Below are 26,627 nucleotides of genomic sequence, written 5' to 3'. Positions count from 1 at the left end.
ATAGATTTTCATTTATGTGAAAACTGAGAGAGTTTGTGGACATCAAACCTGCCATACAAGAAATGCTAAAGTTATCCTTCAGGCCAAATGGAAATGATACTAAATGAAGACTTATATCCACAAATGGATAGGAAGAGCATGTGAAATAGTAAATGAATTATGTTTTCTTTCTTCTCATAATTTACTTAAAAGAAAACTAATAATTAAAAAATAACATTGCAGGATGGAGTTTTTATGTACAGGGAAGTAGTTGCACAAATGATTGGGTAGGACAAATGGAATTGTGCTGTTATAACCTTATAACACGTGAAATGAATCAGAAGGCGTGACATGTGAGTGAAATGCTGGAAGAAGGAGGCTGGAAATGAAAACTATGAACAGGTGCAATGTTGTCTTAATTATAACTCTAAATAGACTACATAGAGAGGCATATTATTAGTCCTAGAGCAACTAGAAAAATAGTCAAAACTTAATTTAAGAAGCCAGTAGAAGAGATAAAATGGAATAGTAAAAATTGCTTGATTAACACAAAAGCCGGAAAGGGATAAAGGAGAGTTTAAAAGCACAAAAGACAAATGGAAAACAGTAAACAATAAGAAACATAGCATAGCTATGTATAGTTCAGAGAATGTGTATCTCAAGACAATCATATTACAAGAAATAGTGACATTACACAAGGATACAAGGAGTAATTTACAAGAAACAATCATCTTAAATGTGTATGCACCTAATAAAGAACATTAAAATTCATGAAGCACAACCTGCAGAATTAAATGGAGGAATAGATAACTTCCCATTCATAATGAGTCCCCTCAGTAAATTCTAAAAAATCTGGATCAAAAAAGAAATAAGTAAATATTTAGAAAATCAAGCTGGTACTATCAACCAGGTTGTTCTAGTTGGTATTTGGAGACCATTTCCCACGTAACTGCAGAATATACATTTTTTTCAAATACACACAGAACATTCACCAAGGTAGACCATATGGGAACATAAAACAAGTCTCAGTAATTTTCAAAAGACTGAAATCTTCTCAAGTATGGTTTCTGTCTAAATTGGAATCAAATTGGACAACCACAATAATAGAACATCTTTCACTGAAAATTGAATAACATAGTTTTAAATTATTTGTGGGTCAAAGAAGAAATTATTTTGAACCTGACGAAAATGCTAGAAAAGAAAAACAAATTCTCAAATTTCCAATATCAGGAATCAAAGAAGGGAATCTACAATAGAAACTTAGAAAGCCATATCATACATAAGCATATGTAAAAATTGTCAATAAAATATTTTTATGTCAAATAGTATAATGCATAAACAGAAGAGTATGCTGTTACCAAGTGGTGCAGGGCTTGCTTAACATTTTTAAATTAATTAAAATAGTTGACCATATTACCTGAAAATGGGGGGGATCATATAAGTAACTAGATATGAAATAAAGAGTATTGACAGAATTCTGTGTATGATAAATAAAAACTCATAGCAAGTAGAAATAGAAGGAAATGTTCTTAACCTGACGAAGGACATCTGTGGAGAATATGGAGCTGTCCTCATACTTAATTGGGAAAGACGAAATGCTTTGTCATTTGATTGGAAACCAGGCAAGGATATCTATTCTTATCATTTTTCTGCATTATAATGGATGTTCTAACTTGTGTAATAAGAAAAGAAAATGAGATAAAAGGCCTATATGTTGAAAATGTTGTCTATGTGTGAATACATAAGAAAGCGATAGTAAACTTTGCTAAAAGGTCATAGAATAGTCACTTTATTAAAATCAGTTTTATTTTTCTCTATAAGCAGTGCTATATTGGAAAACTGGATAAAAATAGTACTGATTACAATAGCATCAAAAAGTATAAAATACTTAAGGATGCCTTTCACTGAATGTGTACAAATTTTCTGTGCTACAGACCAGAAGATGTTGCTAAGAGAATTTAAAGAAGTTGTAAATAAATGGTAATATTTATCATGCTTCTATAGAAGCAGATTAATTTCAAACTTTCACTTTTCTCTCAAATGATCTACAGACTCCTAATACACATATGATAGTCATTCTCAATCAATCCCAGCAGGTCTTACAATAGTAACCGACAAAATACTGCAAAAATTCATATGAAAAGCAAAGGACCTGGAATAGACAAAATCAATTTTGAAAAAGAACAAACCTGGAGGATCTAGATTACTGATTTGAGAATAAGACAGTAAGGTTATGAGCAACACTTTTCACAGTAGTCATGACATGGAAGCCACCTAAATGACCATTGATAGATGAATGGATCAAGAAGTTATATATATATATATACACACACACACACACACACACACACACATATATATATACATATATACACATATATACACATATATACATATATATACATATATATATGCGTGCGTGCGTACACACACACACACACACACACACACACCATGGAATACTATTCAGCCATAAAAAATGAAGTAATGCCATTCATAGCAACATGGATGCAACTAGAGATTCTCATACTAAGTGAAGTTAAGTCGGAAAGAGAAAGAAAAGTACCATATGATATCACTTATATGTGGAATCTTAAAATATGGCACAAATGAACCTATCTACAAAACAGAAACATACTCACAGACATGGAGAACAGACTTGAGGTTGCCAAGGAGAGAGGAGATGGATTGAGATTTTTGGGTTGGTAGATGCAAACTATTACATTTATAACAGATAAGCAATGAGGTCTATTGGACAAGGAACTATATGCAATCTCCTGGGATAGACCATAATGGAAAATAACATAAAAATAAGAATATGTATATGTCTGAGTCAGTTTGTTATACAGCCAAAATTGGCACATTGTAAATCAACTATACTTTAATAGATTAAAAAAAAAAGAAAAAAAATAAGTTTTAGGACATACAAATAGACTTTTCTCAAAAGTTCAGAAATAGATTCTCAAAGATACCATCAGTTAATTTTCAACTAAGATATTAAGGTCAGTGTGTGGGGAAAGGAACTTTTTTGTACCAAATAATTCTGTGAAACTCGGATATCCTGTGGACCAAAATGAATCTCAACTCCTGTATCACATCACACAGAATACTTAGTGAAGGGGGTGGAGTATATACCTAAACATGCAAAGATAAAATACAGAGCTTTCAGAATAGAGCATAAGCTTGGTTAATGGGGTAAGAAGTGGTCTAAACCACTTTGTGAAAAGTTTGACAATTTCTTATAAGGTTAAATATACATTTATTTATATTATACCTTTTGGATATTTAACAGAAATGAAAATACTCATGCAGAAATATTCATAATACCCTGAATTAGCTTTCCTGGGCTGCCATAACAAATGTCCATTGCCTTAGTGGCTTAAAACAAAGTAATTCATGCTCTCATATTTCTAGAAGCCAAAGTCCTCTGTCAAGATGTTGGCAGGGTTAGTCCCTCTTGGACCCTGAGGAAGAATTGTTCCAGGTCATTTTCCTAGTATCTGGTAGTTGCTTACAGGCTTTGTTATGTCATGACTTGCAGGATTTCTCCAGTCTCTGCCTCCATTGTCATGTCTTTACTGTGATGTGTATTTCCTATATGTGTCTTTCTCACTCCTTTCTCTTAAAATGACATGGCATTAGATTTAGGGATCACCCTAAATCCTGTGCGATCTCACCTGGAAATCTTTAACTTAATTATCTGTAAGGACCCTGTTTCTACATAAAGTCACATTCACAGCTACCTGTTTAGGGCTTATCGTTCTGTTGCCTCTCCAGTCCAACCCACTGTATAGCTCAAAAATGCAGCTGGGAAAATAACTAAAAAGTCCATCAACAGGAGAGCTAAACAAATTTTGGTGTATTTTCCCAATGAAATATTGTTCATTAATAAAAAGGAACAGAGTACTCAATTACACTACATGTATACGAATCTCAAAGTCATTTTTTTGAGTGAAAGAAGCCAGACACAGAAAGTGTTTACCGAAAGTTTCATTAATATAAATTTTAAGAACAGGCAAAATTAAGTTACAGTGATAGCAATCAAAACATTGGTTTCCTTTGTTAGGGTGAGGATTGTCTGGAAGCAGACATGAATGAATTTAAGATACCAGAATGGTTCTGGGTTTTATGCCAGCTTTTTAATTCATCAGATATGAAACTTATGTGTTAGGAGTGTCTGCGAAGATTGCCAAATAAGAAGTCTCTCGCTCTGTAACTTTACTGCTTTCAGATCCTGAGTATCCGCAGAACTCCTTTGGACCTCCTGTGACTCCTTAGTGGTTCCGAACTGATAAACATTTGTAAATAAAGATAAATCTTATCTGATGTCTATGACCAATTGTCTATTTCTTGACTAGCTGGAGGAATATACATTTTATCCTTGTAATATATATTTTTTTGTGTAATTCTTGGCTTTACCTTACTCCTATGGAATAATATAAAAAATACACCATATGTATTTTGCTGTTGTGGAGTTTTAAAAAATAATTTTAGCTTAAGAGTTTTATTATCATAAGGGCACATTTATTTTAAAAGCACTATTGATAGTCTGAGCACTACCCAGGCATAGGAACTTGAATAGATTTGTTTTTGATGCCTTTCCTTAAGTGAAATGAACTTTTCTTTTTTTCTGAAAATTCTGGAGATCAGGAAAATATTGGCCAGCTCACAGTAAGGGAAGGTATTTTTTTCATATAGTTTAATTAGAAAAATCAAGTTGAAAACTTTTCTCTAAGTGTCTTAATTCTGTTATTAGATTCTGTGCCTCTATCAAATGTCACTTTCCTCCCTCATCCCTTTGTCATTTTCTCTGGTCTTTTCTTTCACGAAGATATGTTTGTTTTTTCACATTCTCCTTATTTTTCACACCTCTCCTGCAAGGAGTGGAAACATGAGCTAAGATGGAAACATGCATGGAGAGTGTAGTGTATGGGGAGCATAGAAGTGGATTTAGGAAGTTCCCTAGTGGCTTAGAGGGTTAAGGGTCCCATGTTGTCACTTCTGTGGTGTAGGTCACTGCTGTGGCCTGGGTTTGATCCCTAGTCCAGGAAATTGTGTATGCCGCAGGCCAAAAAAAATTTTTTAAAAAATTAAAAAAAGAAGAAAAGGAAAGAAAGACAGAAAAGAAAAGAAAAAGTGGATCTGGAAATATACAGGAAGTAATTGGATATACTAAGAAGAAAGGAAAGAAATATGAGGTAGGAGCAAGCAGAGTTCACAGCAAGGTCATCTCCATATTGTTTTATCTAATAACTGCTCTGGAGAAATGAACGCCTGTTTCTATTCATAGGAAAACTTAGTAGAGGTAGTTTGAGTATCAGATGGCTTTTAAATTGTGGTTGTTAATTTCCACATTGTGATGCTCTGAGTGGCATACACATTTAGTTGGCAGCAAGTTAGCCCTAGGCTCTTGTCTTACTGACCCTGTGACCTTGAACGAGTCATTTAACCTTCCAGAAACACTGTCCCCCGATTCCTTATAATTATGTATTTACAAAGGATGTAAAGTAAAGGTTTAGAATACTAAGTCAATTAAGACTCAAGTCGGTAGCTTTTCAATTAGCAGGTTACTCATAGTGTTAGACTGAAAGTTAAATGAATGATTAATTAGTTTTACAACAACTTTAGGAAAGAATAATAAAGATGAGGAGCATGTTCTAAAATTTCTTTAGAGGTGCGCCTACACAAGGCTGCAGGCAAGAAGTAGGGGAAAACTCAACAAGTTTTGAAAAAATTGGCTCCTGAAAATCTCATGTTTATAAAAGAAACTGAATAAAGAGGACCAGATATGGTGTTAAGTGTAGTTGGTATAAAAATGTCAAATGGGTTCTGTTTTTTTTTCCTGCATGCAATAATGGATAAAATTAAAATTATATGTGAAAAAACATATCCGTAATGAGATTATGGGAGATTACATCTTCCTGAAGATTTTTTCTACTTTTTAACCCCTTAAGACAGATGGAGGAATTAGATGATACAAGGACAGCAACCACAACCCTTAATGGGCAGAGTTCCTGTTGTGGCTCAGTGGAAATGAATCCGACTAAGATCCATGAGAACGCAGGTTCAATCCCTGGCCTTGCTCAGTGGGTTAAGGATCCAGTGTTGCCGTGAGCAGTGGTCTAGGTCACAGATGTGGTTCAATCTGGTGTTGCTGTGGCTGTGGTATAGGCCTGTGGCTATAGCTCCAATTCAACCTCTAGCCTGAGAACCTCCATATGCTGTAAGTGTAGCCCTGAAAAAAAAAAAAAAAAAAAAAAAAGCACTGAATGGGGCACCCAGTCAATACTTGTTGGTTCTTTGATTTTCTAAAGGTCTTTTCATCTTACTTTGTACCTGCTCTAACAACCTATATATTGCCAACAAACAAAATTTTGAAATCAAAATTAGTGTTCTGGATATTGCCCATTGATCTTAACCTGTCACTGTTCTTAGGTTTTTTTCATTCTGGCATGTGAATTTGTGATGGAGAGATTGCCAGAGTACTGCTCTTTGACTTCAAAAAATAGTAGTAAAATCAAAGTATTTTTACTTGTTGTTTTATGCCTTTAGAGAGATCTTCAGATTCTAAGTCATTATTGTCAGATATTGGTGCTTACATTGCTAAGACTGTGAGAATAAATGTAAGACATACATCTGTAAAAATGGAATTCTAATTTCTTCCAACATTCTAATTATTAACTACCTTACAGTTAAACTTTTGCAATAACCCTTCCTTCTTTTTTATGACTGTTACCATTGAGAATATTATTTAAGCATGGTAGTTCTTCATTTCTGGATTCTGTCTAGTCTTTGGCAAACAAGTCAGAGTTCTAGATTCTTGCACAAGCAAAAAGAATGTCAGTGTCCAGTGTTGATCGAATATATGAGATGATGAAGAAACATTCTTTAGGGTTTTAAAAATACTTTTTATTATTTTTATTTTTTCCATTATAATTGGTTTACAGTGTTCTGTCAATTTATACTATACAGCAAAGTGACCCAGCCATACATAGATACGTACATTCTTTTTCTCACATGTTCCATCGCAAGTGACTGAATATAGTTCCCTGTGCTATACAGCAGGATCTCACTGCTTATCCACTCCAAATGCAGTAGTTCACATCTATTAACCCGAGACTCCTAGTCCATCCCACTCCCTTCCCCTCCCCCTTGGCAACCACAAGTCTGTTCTCCAAGTCCATGAGTTTCTTTTCTGTGGAAAGGTTCATTTGTGCCATATATTAGATTCCAGATATAAGTGATATCATGTGATATTTGTCTTTCTCCTTCTGGCTTGACTTCACGTAGTATGAGAATCTCTAGTTCCATTCATGTTGCTGCAAATGGCATTATTTTGTTATTTTTTATGGCTGAGTAGTATTCCATTGTGTATATATACCACATCTTCTTAATCCATTCATCTGTTGATGGACATTTAGGTTGTTTCCATCTGTTGGCTATTGTGAATAGTGCTGCAATGAACATATAGATGCATGTATCTCTTTCAAGTACAGTTTTGTCCAGTTATATGCCCAGGAGTGGGATTGCTGGGTCATATTGTAGTTCTATATTTAGTTTTCTGAGGTACATCTATACTGTTTTCCATAGTGGTTGTACCAATTGACATTCCCACCAACAGTGTAGGAGGGTTCCCTTTTCTCCACACCCTCTCCAGCATTTGTTATTTGTGGACTTGTTAGTGATTGCCATTCTGACAGGTGTCAGGTGGTAACCTCATAGTAGTTTTGATTTGCATTTCTCTAATAATCAGTGATGTTGAGCAGTTTTTTCATGTGCTTACTGGCCATCTGTATATCTTCTTTGGAGAATTGTCTGTTCAGGTCTTTTGCCCATTTTTCAATTGGGTTGTTGCTTTTTTTAGCTGTTGAGTTGTATAAGTTGTTTGTATATTTTAGAGATTAAGCCCTTGTCAGTTGCATCATTTGAAACTATTTTCTCTTTGTAGGCTCTCTCTCTCTCTCTCTCTTTTTTTTTTTTTTTTTTTTGATGGTTTCCTTTGCTGTGCAAAAGCTTTTCAGTTTGATTAGGTCCCACTGGTTTATTTTTGCTTTTATTTCTGTTGTCTAAATATTTTCCCATTTTTTTACCTTTATTCTTTGATCCCATCTGAAGAAACAGACTTCGACCTGACCAAAAGAAAAAGAACTGTGGTATTATCATCATAGGTCACAAGATTTAGATCTTAGAACATTAGTTTTACTGAGGGTTTTTTTGTTGTTGTTGTCATTGTTTCTGTTTTTTTAATAGAAGGGTGCTGCCATTTGGCCTACATGATCAGGGTAGGCTGAATATTGGGGTAAAGACATGAGATAGCTCAGTGATCTCTCAAGTTCCTATCCACTCCAGTAATTTTGTTCACTAAACTGCATTTTTTTTTTGTCAGGTGTGTGGCATGTGGAAGTTCCCGGGCCAGGGATTCAACTGGAGCCACAGTAGCACCCAAGCCACTGTGGTGACAATGCCAGATCCTTAACCAGCTGCACCACAAGAGAACTCTCAGTATGCATTTATTTTTTATTAGCCAAAATACTAACTTTTCAAAATTTGGAAGGAAGAAAAATATGAAAAGGACATCTAATTTAAAAAGGTATTCAAAGATCTGTTTAGGTTACCTTTCCTTACTTTGCTTTGTCAGGGTTTTCCATAAATTCATACCGTTTTGTTCTGCATTACATCATAAACTTATTCTGTTTTTTTCAAAGTACCTGTCCCTAGTGCTAGGTAGACTCATTACTCATACAAATCTAGGTTATATTTTTCTAGGAAAATTAATTACTTTGTACTGGCTACATATGGTTAGCTTGTCAGCAGGAAAGCTTTAACATACTTTGGGGTGGTTTAATGTAGGTATTTAAGTAGTCTTTTTTGTGCATGATGTAGTATGTTAATATACATTAAAATTAATATTTTGCAGTATTATTTTTCATGGGTCCTGGAGAAATCTCGTTTATTGCAAAGTACCAAATGCCTGACTTTGCAATCATGAATGAGGGTATAGGCTGAAAGCAGAGATTCTGTGGTCTCATCATGCACTTTTTTTTTTTTTTAATACTTTTTAGGGCTGTACTCATGGCATATATATGGAAGTTTCCAGGCTAGGGGTCAAATCGGAGCTACAGCTTCCGGCCTACGCCACAGCCACAGCAACGTGGGATCCGAGCTCTGTCTGCAGTCTGCACCACAGCTCACAGCAACACTGAATCGGAGCTAGGCCAGGGATTGAACCCGCAACCTTATAGTTCTTAGTCGGACTTGTTTCCTCTGCACCACAACGGGAACTCCTCATCATGTACCTTCTAAGTGGCCATAACCGTGTGGTCTCATGTGAGTGTTTCCTTATACATCTGTTATTCTGAAGGATTAACTAAATGTAGAAGAGCATTTTTCAGAATAGGTCCAATATAATATGAATATCTGCCATGTTTAATGTTTAAGTAAGGATACAAATTCCTCGTGAGTCAGTCCACTGGGGAGCATTTTAAGACACATGAAATTCATGACTTTATGAGAAGTAATCACTGCTTACCTCTGCTTTGTGTGCTAGATATACAGTGTTCTAAAAGATGATTCATACCCACTAAGAATTGGTATTCTGACAGTGTCTTACTTTGTCTTTCTGAAATTTTTATATTCAGAAATTTATTCTGTAAAAGTATTATTAGTGATGTTTCTTTGTACCTTTAAAAAATGTGATTTTTGAATTTACAGTTTCTTTACTCTTTATTAGGAAAAAAAATATTTTCTCTGGGCGGGAATTTCAAGACATTCCTTTAATTCAGGGAATTTTAAGACATTTCTTAAAACATTTTGTAGAGTAGACTGTTGTTAAGTTTGTTTCTTTTTAAAAATTTATTTTTTAAATTTTATCTAGCTGTGATTGATTTACAACATGGTATTAGTTTCAGGTATACTGCTTCAGATTCTTTTCTATTTTATATAGGTTATCACAAAATATTGAATATGGTTTCTGTTCATAGAAGGGGTTTCTGAGCTTTTTGAATCTTGGTTGTGTTCACACAAATATTTAACATGTCAAGTGGCTGGGAAGAATACTGTATGTAAGTTAGATATTTGTGTTATTGGCTGGGAAATTTTTTAGTCATTTAAGAATTTAGTCCATCTGTAGATATTCTCTCAGAGGTATGTCCTAAAAGTTCTTTATTGCTCAGATTTTGTTATATGAGTAATCTGGGTTATGTTGTTAGGTCATTAAAACAATGTCTATAGTATCCTATTGAACCCTAAGAAGTCCAGGCTTTTGTGTGGTATATTTCATTAGAACTATTACCTGTTTTAATACTATATGTCTGTTACTATTTTTTCCCTGATCTTGCCTCAAAGTGCTTTTGATGTTTATAATCATTGTTGAAGTTCACCAGTTTTACTGCAGCTGCCCCATCTAAATCTCACATTCCTAATACATTTGGTCAAGGAATTTCTATATAACTTAACATGCAGTAGGCCTCCAGCCTTTAGGCTCTTCACCTCACATGTGATGCTAGGACGTGGTTTGTGGATCAATTTAAGGCAAGAACTTGCTAACCCCCTAGTCCTTTTGTTCATTTTGACACTCTCAACCCCTTACACACTCAACAAGGCAACCCAGAGTCCAAAACAGAGTTAAATGTTGGCATGTGGTAAACCTGTGTCTTTGCACCACTTCTGTCTCCTGTTCTGCCCTTGTTTCCTAACTCTGACTCTGCTAATTTAGCATGTGTCAGGAGTCATTCCGCTGTCCTGTGTTTCTGAAGAAAGTCAATTTAGCACAAATTGGGACCTATTTACTCTCCCTCTATCTAACACACACTGTTAGTCAGCAGGGCTCCGGTGGACAGCAATTGCTATTTGAAGAAAATAAACCCTCTTCAGACCTTTCTGAATATGTTTTAAACATAACCCAGCAAATTCCAGTACCAAACAAAAATTAAAGCAGTGCTATGAATGCTTTGTAATGTCATTGCTTCTGTATCCTGTTACCTTTTAAATTTTTAGGTTTTTTTTTTACAAAAATATATGTACTTTATTACTTAAATGTTGTCATTGAACAAAAGCTTCCTTTTCATCGAGCGTCTAAATTGTTAATTTCTTCTTTGATGGATGAGTCTGGATCCCTCACAGAAACATGCAGGGCTTTTCTTTCTTCCTGCTATCAGTTTTAGGGGACATATTGCTTCTTCAGTGCTGTCATACCAATAAATCGTCCCAGATTACTTGCAACCGCACAGCCCTAAAGTATAGCATGCATTTTAAAGGGAATCTGCTATTTTCTTTTCAATCAGATGAGCAATGTGAAGAGACTACGGCCACGGCTCAGTGCTATTCTCTTTAAGCTTCAGTTTGAAGAGCAGGTGAACAACATCAAACCTGACATCATGGCTGTCAGTACTGCCTGCGAAGAGATAAAGAAGAGCAGGAGCTTTAGCAAGTTGCTGGAACTTGTGCTGCTAATGGGAAACTACATGAATGCTGGCTCCCGGAATGCTCAAACCTTCGGATTTAACCTTAGCTCTCTCTGTAAAGTGAGTTTGTTGTTTTTTTCAAACACATGTTTGCCGGAACACTTATTCTTAAATGTCATCCTTGATTATATTATTTGAGGTGTTTTTTTTTTTCTTTTTTCTTTCTTTCCTTTTTTTTTTTTTTTTTTTTTTTTTAAATTTTGATGTGCTTGTTGTCAAGAACTTGAACTGAACTATCAACCCAAACCCAGGGTGAACTGAGCTAATTTATTCACCCCTTGAACTAAATCCAAGTATTAATTTTCTCTGCTCTGCAAATTCAAATGAAAGGTTTTGTTGAATTACAAAATTATGTCATAAACCTATGCTTTCTCAGACTGATGAAATGGAACATCAAAATATTATTTAAACCTAATATTCTTTCAGTTTAAATACCTTCATATGACAGTATATATATTCGGAATTTCTTGGGATTACCACTAAAGTTTTTACCTTTAACTGTTTAAATATTTCTTTGCAGTTTTCTTTTTTTGAAAGCTCACTAAAGGGAGAGAAAAGTGAGACTGCTTTATATAAAGGGGAAATTATTATATTAGGAATAGACATATCTCAGATGTCACTAGTAGTTTTGAAATGTTTCTATCTAAATATAATTTTAGAGAAGAAAATTGAGTAAGTTTAGAGATTTTATTTTCTTCCAGGTTCTTCCAGGTTCTTCCACAGGTTAAATTTTCCTACAGCAAACATATTCAGTGTTTTATATAACAGAAGTCTGTTTTAAAAAGTGGGCGATAGTAATAGTGCTTTATTGATCTCCTTACAACAAATTCTCCTGAGTTACACATCACAAGAAAAGCTTTCTCTTATTCTTGACCTGGTAACACCTACATTCCCTGATTAAGGAATTTGATTATTGTTATTGCCAGTTAGATCGGGAAGGTGAGAAACAAGTTCAGCTTTAGCCATGGGTTTGCTGAATAGTTAATCTCTTGGTACTTTCATGGCTTTCTTACACGATTTCCCTGGCTTGTGCCTTCCAGTGTATCAGTGCCTTGTGAGCGCTACCCCTCTCTCATCTCCATCTTTTTCTTTTCCTCTCCTTGTTTTCTTAGCCTGCTGTGTTCAGTTACGATCCCTAGCAAGGGCGATGCTATTTACCCTTGATGCTATCTATGTATTATGAAATACATAAGTAAGGCTGTGTATCAACGACTTCACATTTATAGAATGTCTACTCCTGTGCCAAACACTTGACCCAATCATCTCATTTAATGCATGTTATTAATATTTACCTGGGATACATGGGACTCATATTTTCACATGTAAGCCATTAATTATGATTAAAGTGTTTAATGGAGCTATAGACAAAATGTTATGTCAGAGAGTTAAGAGAGGCCAGTTTGGCAAAGGGAGGGCTGTAACGCATTCAGAGAGGAAAAGGAATTTGAGCTGGATCTGGAAGTATGATCTCCTGAGAGGAAAAGGCATTCTAAGCAAGAGTCACCAGTTCAAATAAAGGGTTGTATCATGGCACTTATGAGTACACTGGGTGCCTGACCTGTTAAAGCTGGAGCCTGGATGCGAGAGGAGTGCAGAAAATGGAAATGAGATAGTAATTGGTCTCGACGGTGAAGATTACAAATGTCATGCCTTGTGAAAGTTTTATGGTGACATGTTAGTTCTATAAGTCAAGTGATGTTATCATATATCTTCTAGGAAGATAATTCTAATGGCAGTGTGGAAGAAAGGTAAACTGGCTGGTATATGGCATGTGGCCTGTGAGGGTGCCAGAGGAAATGGAGCTGAGTAGATAAATGGGGATGGTTAAGGAAAAGAGGGAGAGGTCAAAGATAATTCCTTGCTACTGACATGTTTGAAGTAGTCGCTCAAAAGAGAAATTAAGTCATGCTGATTTCGGTGTTTCCTTCCCCTAGTCTACCTCAGTGTCTTAAAAGGTGTGTGATTGAAGTTGACACATTCAACAATTTTAGCAAATATTTGTGGCCCCATTATGGTCACTGTGCTTTTGAGATGATGGAAATCCGAGCTAAGGTAGTGGCAAAGTGGTAGAAAGGGAGAGGTGACAGAGGGAAGTGTATATATTTAAGGAGCATCTAGGGCGTGGAGTTATGGACTTGGAGGCTGAAGGACAAGGAAGCAAGCAGGACTGCCAGGTTCAGCTCTCCCTGAGAAGGAAGGCAAAGGAAGAAAAACAGAGTTAGGAGAGAGGTGGGGGAGACGTTATGTCCACACATACAAATCTACAGGTGTTTGTTTCATAGTGCTAAGTGTCTGTTCCTCTTGAGATTTTGCATCTCAAAACTACGACTAAAGGTTTTTTTGTGGTCATCACAAAAGGTTGACCACATTGTCACCCCTTCCAACTTCCTTGAAAGATAGGTGTAGACAAGAGATTGAATCTGATTAGTGAGGTGGAATGGCCTAATGCAGTACTTGGTACATAGTAAATTCTCAAATAAATAGCTGTTGAATGAATGGCAGTGCATTAGACACAATGCAATACATATAATGTTGTGTAGAGACAATGTTATTATGTAGTTGAAAATAGATATCCTCTCATTGATAAACAATTGCTGATGCATAGTGATTGAAGATCTTTTACAAATACAATGCATGCTGCTATTATTTTACTATAGTCAAGCTACAAACCAGTTACTCTGTCTCCAGATAATAGAGTTGACTATATTTTCAGTTAACGATAGTAGAAATTTTGATCATCCTTGTTAGGAGCTTTCTGTTGTACAAGAAACAAAATAAATACTACAACTTCATATTTTTTATTAGTCTACATGTCAAGTTGAAAGCATATATTGAACAAGATGATATCTCATCATGTTTGTTATCAGAAGTAGCAGCTTGATCTTTGACAATTGTGATTGAATTTTCACACTGAGTATAAAGCATTTGGTTTGATGATAAGCCCTCCCACAAGGAATTCCATGTTGATTTGACAGTAGAAAGACGGGGTAATATTTTAATCTATTCAAACATGCTAGGTAATTATATGACATTTAGTATTCCATATCCAAAATCTTTATTTTTAAATGGCCTTTATAAATTGAGCTAAAGTATGAACAGTATGTGAAAATTCATAGTGAATTGTTATCTTTACATTGTTTAGAAATAACTACTTGAATCCTGAATTCTGTGTGCATTGTAGTTTCATTTTAGGGGCTATAGTATATCTTTATTTACATTCGTAACTGAGATGACAACTATAATAACTGAGTTCAGATTGAAAAGATTGTACTATCTTTTACCCAAAGGCTTGATATGGCCTATGATAAATAAACATAAAAGTAAAATATGAGTTATAAAGTAACTATAAACTGGAATATATTAAGATATAAATAAAAATTAAAGTAGATGTGTAGGCTTGAGGCTTTCTGATGGTAAAAGTGACATGCAAAACATAGTAGTGAAACTTTTCATGAGCTAAAAATTGTGGTTTCTCTTACTAGCCAAAGCTGAGCTTCTCAAGAAATTTTGCAGTGTATCATTATAAGGGGAAAATATGATTTTGAGCAGTGTTCTTTTAAACAGTAAATGGAAGATCAGTTTCATGAGGATCTTTGTTTTGGAGCCATCTCTGCCTCCTCGCTCTCCCCCTCCCCTTCCTCTATGAATATGTATTCAGAGCCTCTTCGGGGATCACTCTCCAGGAGAACCTTCATAGTAGGATACATATGTACTTTTCAGTTATGGTGATGCTATCTTTAATTTAGTCAGTATAGTATAAATACCTTACCTTGTGATGGCTTGGCTTTTTAAAAGGATAAACCTCAGACGCTGTATAAGAATGGACACACTGTTTACCATTCATAACATCCTCCAAAGATATTACTAGACTTTAGATAAATTTGGACAATAAGCAGCTGGAGATTTCATTCTTTTTTCAGGACCTGCTCTTGATTAAATGCAAATTAGTATCCTTAGAAATCCAGTCAGCAAATGGTAGGTTCTTGCCTGACCAAAATGCCCACCCAGAAAAATTTGTATGTGGTTTGGTGTTGAATTAGTAATTTTAGAGAACCTCTCTCTAAGCAGGTTCAAGTAGATCAGCATTCTAGCAAAAGAATGAGTTGAATCAGCCATCAATGTTTAACATTGTATTAAATATATGAAATGATTTTAACTGGTTATTTAAAAGGCAGATGTTATCAATCTGCACACAGTGGCTATAGCATGGGTTTAACAATACTAACTAATGTCTATTGAGATGTGTGATTTCTGAATGACAGATTATCCCTATCAGTACAATTGGATAATAGAGCTTTAAAATGTAGCTCTCTGTTCTAGGTAATTAAATAGACTACCTGTATTGGGAAAGTAAATATAAATTTTGGAAGAGTTTACCAAGTGTAATAATTAATTTCTACCAGTTCATGCTGTTATTTGGGGGGGGGGGGGCGGTTATAGGAAAAGTCAGTATTGATTCCTCTAAAATTTATCCATATTATCACTGAGGAAAATCTTTCATTCTTAGCAGCAGTGGAATATGCAGTGAGTTCATCTCAAATGTGAAGTTATCAAAGGTTACATAGTAATGGGACCAGAGATGTGGGAGTTAGGTGTTGAAGGCAGTGGTAGTGGGCCAGACTGAGTTTTATGTTCTCTATTCTATTGTGTGCAATTTTTATCTGGTCTGTATATTTCTTTTATAAGCACAGACTAACCAAAAGTAGAATAACTTCACCAGTGCAGTGATGGGGAAGATTTTTAGAGCAAATGTTTAATTTGCATATTTGTTAATGCCTTCACTAACTCTAGAGAGTGATTACTTGAAATTGTGAGCAACTCTTCTTCTGGGACATTCTCAACCCTCAGTGCCTTCAGAAAAATACTGATGCATCAGCCCCACATCAGATCAACTACTTCAGCACAACTGGATGTGGATCTGGATTAGTGGCATTTTTTAAAAAACTGCCTCAGGTGATTTAAATGCACAAACTGAACTGAGAATCACTTTCTCTATCTTCTGCCCTACTTAGCCCAGAATGAAAGATCCCTGATTGGTGGCCTGGAAGCAACCAACCAACAAATACAAAAAATCAAAACCTAACCAACACAGAACAAAATTCAAAAAAGAAACAGCTCTACTGGAGTTCCCGTCGTGGCGCAGTGGTTAACGAATCTGACTAGGAACCATGAGGTTGCGGGTTTGATCCCTGCCCTTGCTCAGTGCGTTAACGATCCAGCTTTGCCCTGAGCTGTGGTGTAGGTTGCAGACACGGCTCAGATCCAGCGTTGCTGTGGCCCTGGTGTAGGCCAGCAGCTTCAGCTCCGATTAGACCCCTAGCCTGGGAACTTCCATATGCCGTGGGAGCGGCCCAAGAAATGGCAAAAAGACAAAAAAAAAAAAAAGAAAAAGAAAAAAAGAAAAAAGAAACAGCTCTACTTCCTCACTTAAGGATGAGAGGTAGAAAACATTTCCCTAAACTGCTGCTTTTCTTTTGTGCCATGCTGGGCACTATTCTGAAAGTGAAGAGAAGGAATGAAAGGAGTATGAATCTCAGACACATGGTAGAACTGAAATAAGCTGATGTCCAGTGCCCTGAGTTTGTTTGGAGGAATTGACCTTGGAAGGTAGAGTTTCAGTGATTATGAGAAGCAGAAGGCAGATGCAGTTTATATTTTGCATTATCTGTCACAATCACACAGATTACTGCTGTGAATATTTTCTGTGAAATTTTGATTCTCATATATCACCTTTTCCTTTACTCTGTGAAGTTATTTTTAAGAGCGACTTCTGCCAAACAAATCCATTGTTCCATCTGTATTTAGCATCTTAGAAGGATTTTAGAGGGATTTTTATTCGTTATCAGAGTGGAAAACCATACAAGCAAGTTTTGGCATCCTTTGAAATTAAAGCAGTTTTTGGCCAAAGACTTGCAGATAACAAATGCCTTTCTTATTTTACATCCAGCCAATTAAATCACTGAAAAATACTGACTTCCAAAGCAATGTGAAACTATTTAGAATCCTTAACCCTCTTTGATTCATTCATTTATACAGTTAATCTCTAGCATTTTCCAAGAAATATTTAATTAACTTTACTAAGTAGTGTTTTTGATAAATTTTATTCACATTACCTTTGTTTTTTTTCAGTTTCTATTAAACATTGAAAATTAGAATTATTCTTTCAACAATTATAAAAATTATAGGCTTTAAATATTAGCAGCAAATGAACTGCTTATGTGCTGTCATCTTACCACTCCCAAAACAAGCATTGCCAATCTGTCAAACTTCCTTTCCCCCAGACAGACAGCCTCAGAATCTTCCTTAACACTGTGCTTACTGATAGCTACTACTCATCAAAGGTAGCACCCAACACGAATCTTACCAACAGTCTCTGGTTTAATATAGTCTCCTGTTTTTGCATATTTTATACATGAAAGTCAAAAACTAAACAAGAGACCCCGTTGTGAACATGTGTTCTTAGGTGGCAGGGAAGAGTCTGATGATTAAATGGGTGCACACCAAAACCAGACAAAGACATCACAAGAAAGGAAAATAACAGATCAATATATCTTATGAAAATAGATATTAAAATCCTCAACAAAATATCATAAATCAAATCAACATCATATAAAAAGAATTATGTAGTATGACCAAGAGGGATGTATTCCAGGTATGAAAAGCTGAAAAGGAGTTAATGCAGTTTATTATATCAACAGTGTCTAAAGAAGAAAAATCATTTGACAGTATCAACATATTGCAGAAAAGGCATCTAATCAACTCCAGTACCTATTCATGACAAAAACTTTCAACAAACTAGAAATAGAGAACTTCCTCAAGCTGATAACGAACCTCTACAAAAACTACAGATAGCATCATATTTAATGATAAGAAGATAAATATTTTTAGATCAGGAACAAGGAAAGGATATTCCTTCTCATCATTTGTATTTAGCATTGTACCAAAGGTCCAGGCTTAAAGCAACAAGATAAAAAAAGGATATGAAAGTGTACAGAGGAGTTCCCATCTTGGCTCAACGGAAATGAATCCGACTAGGAACCATGAGGTTGCGGGTTCGATCCCTGGCCTCGCTTTGTGGGTTAAGGATCTGGCATTGCCATGAGCTGTGGTGTACATCACAGATGTGGCTCGGATCTGGTGTTGCTGTGGCTCTGGCGCAGGCGGGCAGCAACAGATCTGATTAGATTCCCTAGCCTGGGAACCTCTATATGCCGCATGTGTGGCCCTAAAAGGACAAAAGACAAAAAGAGGTGTATGGATTGAGAAAGAATAAATAAAATTATCTTTTATCATGAGTAAAATGAATGCCTGTGTTGAAAATCCCTAAAAATTGACAAAAAGCAGGGGTGGGGAAAGAAAAACACTTCCTGGACCTGATAATTAGAACAAAGTTTCTGGATATAAGATTGACACTTAAATGTTGACTAATTTTTTTAATGTAAGCAGTGAAAAATCGGACTTTGAAATTAAAAGCAGAATATCATTTACTTTAGCACCAAAAACTATTTAGGTATTATCCAGCAAAACATATACAATATTTGAGGAAAATGATAAAACTTTGATGAAAGGACTTAAAAAAAGATCTAATAAATAGATATCTCATGTTCATGGAAAGGAATATTCAGTGTTGTTAAGGTGTCAGTTCTTCTCAACTTTATTTCTTCCCAACAATATCTACAGAGCCAATGCAATTTCAATCAAAATGTCAGCAGGTGATTTTGTGGATATTGACACACTGATTCTGAAGTTTATATGGATATGTAAAAGGCTTAGCATACTCAACATAATACTGAAAAAGAAAGAGAAGGAGGAGATAAGACTGTCTTTAAGACTTACTATAAAAGTACAGTAATTGAAACTTTAATATTAGAGGGGAAAGAAGGTGGTCAATGAAACATAACAGAGAGCCCAGAAATAGACCCACACAGGTGTAGTCAACTGATCCTTGACAAAGAAGCAAAGGTAATTTAATGGAGAAAGAATACTTTTTTTTAATAAACTGGTGCTGGGAAAACTGGATATTGTTAAGTTGGACTCCATTAAAATTAAAAACTTCTGCTCTGTGAAAAACACCATTAGAATGGCTAAAATCCTAAACACTGACAACACCAAATGCTGCTGAGGATGTGGTGCAACAGGAACTCTCATTCATTGCTGAAGGAAATGCAAAATGATACATCCTCTTTGGAAGACTGCTTGACAGTTACAAAGATAAACATAGATTTAAATAGGATTCAGTAATCACATTCCTGTTCTAGCCAAAGGAGTAAAAAAACCTGCATACTAATGTTTGTAGCAACTATATTCATAGTTGCCAAGATTTGGAAGCATGTTGAGAAGTCCTTCAATAGGTGAATGTATAAATCCACTGAAACAGTCATGCAATAGACTATCAAATTAGTGATGAAAAGAAATAATCTCAAGCCAAGAAAAGGAATGTATTATGAGGAACACATAATACTAAGTGAAAGAAGCCAATCTGAAAAGGCTACATAATCTTGATTCCAACTGTATGGCATTCTGGAAAAGAAACAGGATAGTAAAAGATCATGGTTGCTGAGGGTTGTGGGAGAGGGGGAAGATGGAAAAAATGAATAGGTGGAGGACAGGGCATTTTTTAGGATGGTGGAACTATTCTGTATGACACTGTAATGGTAAATACTTGTCATTATGCATTTGTCAAATCCCGTACAACTATAGAACATAAAATGGACTCTAGTGTAAACTGTGGTTCTTAGTTAATGTATCCTTATCATCAATATTGGCACATAAATATGGGAACTGTATTTTCTGCTTAATTTGTCTTAAAGCTAAAACTGCTCTAAAATATAAAGTCTGTTAATTTAAAAAATAGAGTATAAAATCCATTTAATTTAAAATTAATTTACTTAGTCTGCTTGTATTAACTAAAGCAGACTGAACTATTTTAACTATCTTGTGAAATAAGGGAGTAGTATAAACAGAACATTGAACAATACAGTAGATAACCTGCAATAAGGTAAAATTTTACTAAAATGCAAAAATGCTTTTCATGTTGCAGTGTCTTTGCTCACTAAAATCCAAGAGAAATGTGTTCAAAATATAATTCAGAGAATGTGTGTCTTTGGGGATGTGGTAGAAACCAGTATATTTTATAGAAGTTGATGTTATTTAAAGCATTTTCTTGCTTTTTAATTTTTTAATTTTTTTTTTTTTTTTGGTCTTTTTGCCATTTCTTGGGCCGCTCCCATGGCATATGGAAGTTCCCAGGCTAGGGGTCTAATCGGAGCTGAAGCTGCTGGCCTACACCAGGGCCACAGCAACGCTGGATCTGAGCCGTGTCTGCAACCTACACCACAGCTCAGGGCAAAGCTGGATCGTTAACCCACTGAGCAAGGGCAGGGATCAAACCCGCAACCTCATGGTTCCTAGTCAGATTCGTTAACCACTGCGCCACGACGGGAATTCCCTGCTTATTTAATGTTTCAATGCTCATCATTTAAAAATGAAAACTAACAAAAATTATAAGTTGTTTTTATATGTGAAGTCCACAAATTTAATATATATTTTACCTAATGTCAGTTTATCTCTGCCTATCTTTAAAATTATTATGAAATTTTGGAGTTCCTGTTGTGACTCAGTGGTAAAGAACCTGACTATTATCTATGAGGATGTGGGTTCAATCCCTGGCATTGCTCAGTGGCTTAAGGATCCAATGTTGCAGTGAACTGTGGTTCGGCCGCAGACCCATCTCAGATCTGGTGTGTAGCCTGGGTGTGTCTTAGGCCAGCAGCTGCAGCTCCTATTTGACCCCTAGGTTGGGAACTTCATATGCCACAGGTGCATCCCTAAAAAAGAAAAAGAGAAAACAAAAAAAGAAAATTTTTATGAAAATTTTATTGTAGTATTAATGGTTATGGCAGTGACATAGATGATGCTGTGTGTCTTTAATTTATGTTAAGATTTTAAATTTTCATCCATTTCAGATAAATGACAGTATTTTTGAAAAATTTAATCAGCACAGCGATTATTTTTTTAAAAGTGTATTTATATATATCAGAAAATAGTTTTATAGTTGTAGTTATCTTCACTAGTGAAGTTGAACCTACATGTTGATTTTTTAAGCTTCATATCTGAACAAAATGATATGTTCTTTGGCAGTTCATATTCACACATCCACTTTTTTTTTTTTTTTTTTTTGTCTTTTTAGGGCCAAGCCTGCGGCATGTGGAGTTTCCTAGGCTCAGGGTCAAATTGGACCTGTAGCTTCTGGCCTACACTATAGCCACAGCAATGCAGGATGTTAGCCTCATCTGTGACCTGCACCACAGCTCATGGCAATGCCAGATTCTTAACCCACTGAGCAGGGCCAGGGATCAAATTTATGTCCTCATGGATACTAGTTGGTTTCATTACCATGGAGCCACAATGGTAATGCCCACATAACTACTTTCATGCGGATACATTATATTAGAGATGTTTCAAACATAACAGCAAAGCATTTTAAGGTAGAATATGATGTTAGTAAATATACTTGGTTAACTTGTTAATGATGAAACTTTGTAGTTGCATTCAAAAATATTCATGTAATATAATCTATTAGCAATATTAACATTATTAGCACTGATCTATTAGCAATATAGAAAGCCTTTGAGTGGTAAGATTCAGGTGGCATTTTTATTAATTTTTTATAGCAAAAACAACAAAAAGAATGTCATGCTTTTAGAACTAGAAATGACCTCAGGGTAGAGATGTCTGTTTTTAGAGGCTTCCCAGCTAGAATTAGCAGGTTATAGGGCTTCAGTATTTTAAATTGTATTAATGAACACTCTTTTGTTGTCTCAGTACCATTTTTATCCACTGTGGCTTTGAGAATTTTGTTTCTTTTGATATATAATAATCTGGATTAAATAAAGATTTTTTTTAAGAAGAACTGTATTTTATAGTGGTTAAGAGCTTTGAATTAACGCAGATATGGGTTCACATCTTGGTTCTGCTGGATGGTAGCTGTGTAGTCTGGGGTATGCTGCATGAGGTTCCAAATCTTTTTTCCCTCAGTTCCTTCCTCACAGGGCTGTTGTGTTTTTTAAGCACTTACGAGGAATTATATTATTGGCTGGTCCCTGTGTCCTAGTAAGTGCCACACAAATAAAATGGGCTGGTTTTGTCCTCAGCAGTTAATATTGTTCACAATGAAAGTTCTTCTAGAATGTTCATGGAGCTATTGCAAACTCTTGTAATTTTGTCATTTTTCTGGTATCAGCAATGTCTACAACATCTAAAGAGTCTGCTGTCTTGATAACATAATTAGAGTATAAGAATATAATAATAGAGAAGAGTTATTCATTTGAGAATGTTTGTAAGATAAAAGTTACATTATTCAAAGTGTAAGGAGTTCTGGTTCTTTAGATTCTGAAAATCTCCAGGAAGATACTTAGTTTTTGTTTTAGGAATTTTCTGCCTTGTGACTAAAACAATGGAATATTCTTTAGATGTCATCCAAATTTTACTGAATACCTTAAAAAATATTCCAAAACCTTGCATTGTAGCTGGAGTTCTACTCTAGACTGACAACTAGGACATGATTTATTACAGGATCTGCTTTTAACATTATTTTGTCTGGAATGAACAAAGCAGTTGAAGAAACTCCATCCATCTTTTTGTTTATTTGACATCTATGCCACATTAAATGTACCTTAAAGAAACAATATATAAATAAGAAATTCTCCTTAACAGTGATGATTCCTCATCAGTAAGATAAATCTCTTGACAGTGATACAAAACGAATCCTGTCAAGCAATGTCAGTGAAAATTTAAATAAAGCATATTTTTTAAAACTTAAGAATAGATTTTTAAAGCAAATATTTTAGCTTCACTTTCTTTCCAAGAGTTAGCACTACAGAGTATGCTCGAGTTGTTCCTTCTCTTTAGCAAAGTTAGCACCGTCTTTCAAGCTTTGCTTGTTCCAGCTCAGTCGCTGATTATCTGTGTGAATAACTAGTAGGAATAGAGTATGCCCTTTCATTGTCAATGTTTATCAAAAAGTGAAAAAAAATTGAGTAAGTAAATAAAGACTTTGATAAATATATTTTTGTTGTGCTTTCATACATTTCCATATGCTTTCTGGAAGGGTTTTTTTGTTGATTGGTTGGTTAGTTTTTGTTTCTTGAGTTTTGTTTTGTTTTTCAAGTGATTTGGAGGAAGGAAGGAAGAGAAGAGAGTAACTGAAGCAGGAAGAATACCTTGCCAGCATGGTGAAGTTTTTTCCTGATAATTTAGGAAATAAGTGAAGAATCTCTGTCTTGGAGTTTAGAGTTACACAGTAGTTTGTAAATATATAGTATGCATTATCAGCAAATGGTCATGCTCTGTGTTTCTTAACCTCTTATCTTTTATTGGGTGATTTTTTGAAATTTATTTATTTAGGAAATTGAGTTTTTTTAAGTGTCATAATTGTTAAATGCAGATTTTTGGAGGGATGGGAGACTTTTACTTCTATGTATTATTCAGTTTATTATTCAGTGATTTATTTATTTCTGTTTATTATTCACTAAGTGATTTTTTGTTTTTTGTTTTTGTCTTTTTGTCTTTTTAAGGTCACACCCACGGCATGTGGAGATTTCCAGACTAGGGGTCTATTTGGAGTTGTTGCCATCAGCCTATGGCACAGCCATAGCAACGCCAGATCCGGGTCCCATCTGTGACCTTTACCACAGTTCAGGGTAATGCCAGATCCTTAACCCATTGAGGGAGGCCAGGTATTGAACCCGCAACCTCATGGTTCCTAGTTGGATTCATCTCCAGTGCGCCATGACAGGAACTCCAACACTAAGTCTATTTTTAAATATTACACAATTACCAGAATGTGAGTTGCTATTCAGTTGATGTTTTCCATAGTTACTGCCAGGATAGAACCCTCTTCCATAAATGAGTGTTTAGCTTTATGATTGTCTCTGAATACTTGGATCTGTGTTTGACCTGCATCCTTAACATTCATTAAATTGGTAGATGCTATAAACTGTTCTAATTCTGAATTCTTCTTGCTCATGAATAAAGATCAAGATTGATCCAGTAGCTTATTGTGGGATCATAGAGATTTCTTGATAACATTAATCCCAGCAGTTGCTGGCCATTAAGCTCCATCACAAATAGTACTGGACAGCTCTTTCCAGGCTTTACAGATTATGGAGGTAGATGGTACTTGTCTTAGTCAACATTCTACACAGGCCATGTGTCTAGGTTCACATGAACAGACCATGATAAGGAAGGGTATAAACTGGTGACAGTCAGGATCTGTAAGTCCACAGAAGGACCAGTTATTCTCCAGTTAGTGCTACGAAGGAGGAGGTGGGGGAATGAAAGACTTCACTTTAAAAAAATAACAAAAACAAAGGACAGTTGTTATGCTAACTTCTGGTAGTACCAGAGGAAACTATTACATTTGTGAAAGTTTGCTAGTTTTACCCCAGCCTTTTCCATTAAAGATGATAGTGTGAATGAAATCATAGACTTGAAAGATAACTTTTATAAATTGGATTAACATTCTCAGTGTATGTGAAAGCTAAAACTGAAAAGATTGTAACTCACTCAAGCATGCAAAAATAACTTCTGAATCTAGATAACTAGGTTTTTTCATTTTTATTCTAGTTTTTTTTTTTTTTTTTTCTTCTCTCTTTTCTAGGGCTGCACCCACAGCATATGGAGGTTCCCAGACTAGGGGTCTAATCGGAGCTGTAGCCGCTGGCCTACACCAGAGCCACAGCAACACAGGATTTGAGCCGTGTCTGCAACCTACACCACAGCTCATGGCAATAGCTACATCAGATTCTTAACCCACTGAGCGAGGCCAGGGATCAAACCCACAACCTCATAGTTCTAGTTGGATTCATTAACCACTGAGCCACGATGGGATATCTTAAAATAGGTTTTGCAATGTCTACTAACACTTAAGTCCACTATAGTATCTATTTAATATTTTTGGAGTGCAAAGTGAATTTAGAGTTTCCTTTTCCTGTCCATTTCCATGTTTTCACTTTACTTGTATAAAACTGAGCTCCAGTAATTTGCACAAGGCTACCTAGCTAGTTAAAGGCAAATTTTAGTGTTAATGTTTTAGCAGATCATTCACACAGATTAGTGGCCATCAATCCAGATAATAGAATCCTTTTTTGAGGAATGCTTTTTCAAAACACTCCGATGAGTATTATGATTTGTGTTCCTTTTAAAAGGTATCAAATAACAGACTGTGTTTATATCAGTCAGTTTTTAAGTGCCAGGAACCATTTTTTTGGTTTGCATGTTGAATAGGCCAGTGTAGCATTTGAACCTATTTGAAGAGTAATCATGTGAAAGTCAGGCTGTCTAGGAGGGTAGCTCTGTGTTTCCAGGGACAAGATAGCTTTTGAATTTATTAAGTTGTATATGATATTCACGATGGCACAGAATATCTCTTTTCCATAATTAGATAGTAACTTTCACTTGATATTTTGTTAGTGGTATAATATTTAGTGACATAGAATTAGAAAAAAATTACAGATGGATACACACACACACACACACACATGGACATATATTTTTTTAAATAGGAGATTGTTGGAAAGCAAGCAGGTGAATAGGGCTGTGTGCAGTTAAGTTTACCAAGAATTTCCAGCTCTAAATTGAATCCTGGTGTCAAGAGTGATTTTCCCCTCTTATGTGTGTATCTGATCTGATTACTTATTTATAAGGAACACTACCAGCTTTTTATTTGTCTTTGTATTCACACTCAACACCCCCTACCCCGAAGCTGACTCCTAGTCATTGGATTGTAGCCAGCTGCCTCACCCTTCTGATTCATTCCTTGGACATTTCATATTAGGATCTGTCCATCCTGGTGTTCTCTTGAGCCCTCCGTTCTCCTGTCTTTTATTCTATGTACTTATCTTTGTTTATTTGATTAACTTTTTAGCTTTCGGGGCTAAGAGCTCACAAACGATGCTCCTAGAATAGTTCACTCCTCTAGGTTGTAACTTTTCTCTACTGTTTATCACCTTCAAGGGATGAGCGTTGGTTCTTGGGGAGCAAAAATATCTTTCCTATCTGACTGTTTTTATGAGTGATGCACAGATGTACATGCAGTAATAAACAGATATATAGTGTAGGTATCCTTTTAAAATTTCCCATAGGTAAAAATGGCTAAAAGAAATACACTGTAAAAAAAACTACTTA

The 26,627-nt window shown here is 35.4% G+C and overlaps 1 protein-coding gene across 2 annotated transcripts in view; it reads left to right on the top strand.

Moving 5' to 3' along the window:
• DIAPH3 (diaphanous related formin 3) overlaps window positions 1-26,627 on the top strand; it is a 501,230-nt gene that overhangs the window by 274,204 nt on the left and 200,399 nt on the right. For both annotated transcript variants that reach the window (XM_084982461.1, XM_084982460.1), the window contains one exon: window positions 11,262-11,501. In XM_084982461.1, coding sequence (XP_084838587.1) covers window positions 11,262-11,501 — 240 coding nt within the window. The remainder of the gene's footprint in view (window positions 1-11,261; window positions 11,502-26,627) is intronic.

The sequence above is a fragment of the Sus scrofa genome, chromosome 11 (assembly GCF_054392235.1).
Source record: "Sus scrofa isolate SSC_HxYL_T2T_F1_AM1 chromosome 11, Sscrofa_HxYL_maternal_Yorkshire_Landrace_v2.0, whole genome shotgun sequence".
Lineage (NCBI taxonomy): Eukaryota > Metazoa > Chordata > Mammalia > Artiodactyla > Suidae > Sus > Sus scrofa.
The sequence above is the reverse complement of the archived record's forward strand: the minus strand, read 5'-3'. Positions and strand labels throughout refer to the sequence as shown.